At 48.0% G+C, this 4,625-nt stretch overlaps 1 protein-coding gene across 1 annotated transcript; it reads left to right on the top strand.

Annotated features, from left to right (window-relative positions):
* Positions 1-259: 259 nt before the first annotated feature.
* On the top strand, positions 260-4,094 carry LOC109750700 (uncharacterized). Its single transcript, XM_020309653.4, has 6 exons — positions 260-1,144; positions 2,166-2,271; positions 2,360-2,528; positions 2,625-2,818; positions 3,479-3,615; positions 3,784-4,094. Exons 1-5 carry the CDS (start codon positions 477-479, stop codon positions 3,596-3,598), a joined length of 1,257 nt encoding a protein of 418 aa, XP_020165242.1. The 5' UTR covers positions 260-476; the 3' UTR covers positions 3,599-3,615; positions 3,784-4,094.
* The last annotated feature ends 531 nt before the right edge of the window (positions 4,095-4,625 follow it).

Here is a 4,625-nt window from a genome sequence, read left to right as displayed (position 1 = left end):
AGAAACGCATCCCACGCCTCCGCAACAACCGCATATCCAAAACCGGAGGGCACTCTCGCCATTACGCACCGCGCCCCACCGCAGCCCCTCCGTTCCACACGCGGCTCGCTCGGCCAGCCCCCCGATGACGCGTGGGCCCGCACAGACCCGGCCCCCAACGGCCAGCGGGTGCGTGGCCGACTGCGCGGTGCGCACAGGGGCCCGTCCCTTTCCGCCGTCCCCCTCGCGACGAAACCCTACTTAACAAATAGATTAGGCGAGGGGAAATCAGGAGAGAGAAAGGGGCGGAGCTAGAGAGAGAGAGAGAGAGGGGGGCGACAAAGGGGGGGAGACCAAGCTGCAGAGACAGAGAGGGGTAAAGAGAGAGAGAGAGAGAGAGAGAGAGAGAGGGAGAGGGAGAGGGAGAGAGGGAGGGGGAGGGGAATCGCGGTGGGTTTTGGCGGGGCGAGATTTGAGTTTTTTTTCGCGCGGCGGCCATGGTGTCGGACCAGGAGATCGCCGCCTGCGTGGAGTCGCTCCTCCGGGGCGCGCTCGAGGCCGGCGGCGGCGGCGCCGGGGAGGCGGCCTCGCTCGCCGCCGTGCTCCAGCAGGCGCAGGCGCGGCTCGGCGTCGACCTCTCCCACAAGGCGCCCTACATCCGCGACCAGATGGACCTCTTCTTCGGGCCCCGCCTCCAGCCGCCGCCGCCTCCGCCTCCGCCGCCCAAGGCCCAGAACCAGAACCAGAACCCGCCCCCGCTCCCCGCCTCCGCGCCCGCGCCCGCGTCCGCGCCTGCCATGACGCAGGCCATGCCCCAGCCACAGCTCCCGCTAGAGGTGCAGCAGCAGCAGCAGCAGATGCTGCAGATGCAGCAGCAGTTCGCGGCGATTCAGCCGCAGTTCGTCTTCCAGACCATGCCCCAGCTCCCGCCCGTCGTCTCAGGAGGCGCCGCCGCCGCCAACAACGCCGTCGCGGTCTCCGCGCCGCCGCCCGCCGTGCCGGCCATGGCCTTCTACCCGCCGCCGCCGCTCGCCTTCCGCTACGCCAACGCCCTCGGCGGGGTCGCCACTGGTGGGACCGTCTCCTTCCAGCAGCCGGCCCCTGGGGTCGGGGCCATCACTTCCCCCACAGCCGCACCACAGGCCGTCGGTGACAACAAGGAGAGGTGAGCCAGGGATAACAATTAGGGTTTTGTTCCCCATATTGAGTTGCTTTGATACACTGCAACTACCTACCTTTTGGCACTGAAATTTAGGTGGTTGGACACTTAGCTGGTCGATTCATGTGATTACTGTTGCTAATTGTGTGGATTGAAGGTTGAGCTGATTGTGTTCATCTGGATTCATGAAATGGCACCTAACAGCGGCGGTAGGTTTAGGGGTTCAATATGGCAACTTTGTTGGGCCCAACTCTGTAGACGTCGTTTTTTATGGACTCTAGCGGTGTGGTGTCTAGGATGTATGTATGCTTAGGATGTCATTACCGTTTTTTCGCCACTCGTAACGGCTGATTCGCTTAGTGACCGTTCGTTTATAGTTTTGTTCGTTGTCCATTTCTGCCACATTAACTAGACTGGTCAACCAGGAAGGAAGTTTGGCATGGTTAGCTTCATTGGTTGCATCCTATACGTTGAGCGTCATAAAAGCTAACCTTTTTAATTTTAAAATGCGCACATATCCGTTATGGATTTATTTGATACGCAATGAAGTTCAGGACAGCTGTTATGCCAGAATGTACAAACTAGAGATTAAGCTGTACATGCCGTACGTGAGGAATCGTAACCTCCTTCAGCTTTTGTGAGCAACCTGTTTCTTTGTCTGTGTTGGCTCTTGTTTTCTGCCTACCCTGCTTTTGAGGAAATAGTCCCAACCAGTCGACTAGTGTCCTCTAAATTTATTCTTTGGATTTGTATGCCGGATTATCATTTTCTGGCTGATTTGGTACATAGGTAGTTGTTAATTATACCTTTTGAGTTATAGTATTGTGCTAATGGACCTTCTTTAGTTCATCGGCCTTCAAGAGTATATTTTGCCTCAACACTGAACTGTCGTATTTTCATGTAATTCATGCACCCATGTTCAACACTTAAATTTTGTTACGTTATACGGGTCAATGCATAGTACTAATTATGGAATTAAGTCATCTATGTAAACCAATCGTTGTGATATGTTTATAATTTCTTCCAGTGCCTCTAAGAGAAAGAGAGGCGGGCCTGGTGGCTTAAACAAAGTTTGTGCAATTTCACCTGAACTTCAGACTGTTGTTGGCGAGACTGCCATGTCAAGAACTCAGGTACTTTCAATATCTTCATTCACTAGATCAGATTTCTTTCCCTTGATTAACTCAAATGGTTCACTTCTGAACTCTACTCTTCATTCAGATTGTGAAGCAGTTATGGGCATATATCAGGCAGAATAATCTTCAGGATCCTGATGACAAAAGGAAGATTATATGCAATGATGAACTTCGTATCGTTTTTGGAACTGACTCCACTGACATGTTTAAGATGAACAAATTGTTGGCCAAGCACATAACTCCTCTTGACCCAAGTACGTGCTTTTGTTTCCTTTTATCTATATCTGCCTGCTAATATACATCTGAATTTACTATTAAGAATCCTCAAATACATTATTTTGATACTGCAGAAGATCAACCTTCGGAAGCAAAAAAGGTTAAGGCTGCCACTGCAGCTCCTCAACAAATGCCTACTATAAATCAAAATCAGCCCTACGTGGTAGTTTCTGATGCGCTAGCCAAATTCCTTGGTGTAGAAGGAACAGTGCCTCATGATGATGCCCTCAAGTATCTTTGGGATTACATAAAAGCAAATCAGCTTGAGGTATGGATGTGCCTTAACCTTTCCTTTACTTGCAGGATTCCAGTTTGTTTTTTGCTTGCGGATACGTACTGAATGATTGCTGAAAAATCCAATGCGTTGAAACACTACTGGCAGGAGTAACACTAGTAAGACTGATGAATAATCTAAACTCACATCTTTGCTCTATTTGGTAGAGAATCATTGAGATATAGGTGTCTGTTATGCTGCAGTAGCTGTGTGTCATGTTTACATCTTTGGAAAATTTTCAAGCCGCATTGTCTTTTGAAGACCATCTTGGATGTGTTCTTCCTACAGGAAGACTCTTGAATGCTTCATGATATATTGTAGCGATTGTTCTATCCTAGAGTGGATTGTGGTTGGAACTGTATCCATCTCAAAGTTTAAAAGATACACACATTTATAATGCTAGCAGTTTTCAAATACAGAAAACAATTGTTGCATTAAGAGGCCCGTTTCAGAATAGCAGCAGAATTTCTACATTGATTTTGAGCATGCACTTCTCTGTAAAGTAGTGTCAGAAAATGTTTGCCAATGATACCTCCATGTCCTTTCACCTCCTGATGCCATTCCTGAGAATTTTAATTATTGTTAACTGGGACATGCTGTCCAGCTCCATTGAGACGCATGAGATCCATTCATGTTCTGTTTGATCGTGCACAGGATCCTGCGAGTGCATCAATACTATGTGATTCCAGTCTTCAAGAGCTGTTCGGCTGCGAGAGCATTCCAGCTTCAGGATTATCAGACTTGCTTGCTCACCATTTCATCCAAAGGACATAGCATATCCTCATTAACTGGTTAGAACATTCACTGTTTTTTCCCTCTATCCAGTGTACATCAGCTACTGAATTCACTGCAAGTAGATCTAGGATTGCATCCAGTTTTTCCGCTGATACATGGATATGCCTCCTACCGATGCACTGATTAACCTTGTTTTTGCCCTGCTCTGCTCGCCGTCCATGCAGATGTAGGATCGCAGCGGTGCCAGATAGGCCTAACTTTACAGAAATGGTGTTCTTACAAAATGGACAGCGTAGCTTGTGTATCTCCCCGGCGTTCCGGATTATGGACTGCGTCAGACAAAGTCAGATTATTTGTGGTAGCCTGTGACTTGCCATGTGTGTATTGGCTACTGCCCAGTATTTGGTTGGTGTAACTCGTACTGAGTTGTTGTTAGCTTTAGTTTCTGAAGTGTCAAAGTGTCTTTACTGACTATGTAAAGTTATGCTTTATATCTGAGTGCCAGATTGAATTGAATTTTAGTTTTCTGGTGAAAGGTTTATGCTGAGGTTCTCGTTGGTCCTTACATGGTCACTGCATTCGCACGTTAATTTTGCATTTCTTGGGGAATTGCTGCACAGATAACCTCTACACTTATTTTTTTTGGAAAGGCACCTGTAAGCTGTAGTTCCCCAAAATAAGATGGAAAAGTCAGGGCATCTTCTTTTCCCTGCAGAAAGCCTCGATCTAGCAGCGGCTCGTCCCTTTATAAAGGAATATAAGAGCGTCTAGATCAATAAACGCTTTTATATTTCTTTACGGAGGGAGTGAATAGTACTAGCAGTACTGTGATGAGCTAACTAAATTAGTACATGTTGACAAAGCCGGTTCACCATAAAAATGGAACTGAATGGGGGACGTCAAGCAGACAATCCAAATTTTTTTTTTTGAGTTCTCTGCTATGCATTTTTTCCCCATTAGAATCCTCCTCACTGACGCCAGGCGGAGTTTCCACGGATCCTCACAGTTTACAATACTGTCACTTGACCTGGAGGTGCTGCTTGTGTTTGTTAACTGAACTGACACC

Source organism: Aegilops tauschii, chromosome 2 (genome assembly GCF_002575655.3).
Source record: "Aegilops tauschii subsp. strangulata cultivar AL8/78 chromosome 2, Aet v6.0, whole genome shotgun sequence".
Classification (NCBI taxonomy): domain Eukaryota; kingdom Viridiplantae; phylum Streptophyta; class Magnoliopsida; order Poales; family Poaceae; genus Aegilops; species Aegilops tauschii.
This window is presented reverse-complemented; position numbering and strand designations above follow the sequence as displayed.

Coding starts and splice junctions, on each gene's coding strand:
- LOC109750700 (XM_020309653.4), top strand. CDS start 477: ATGGTGTCGGACCAGGAGATCGCCGCCTGCGTGGAGTCGCTCCTCCGG. Junction 1,145..2,165: donor GTCGGTGACAACAAGGAGAG/GTGAGCCAGGGA, acceptor AATTTCTTCCAG/TGCCTCTAAGAGAAAGAGAG. Junction 2,819..3,478: donor TAAAAGCAAATCAGCTTGAG/GTATGGATGTGC, acceptor GATCGTGCACAG/GATCCTGCGAGTGCATCAAT.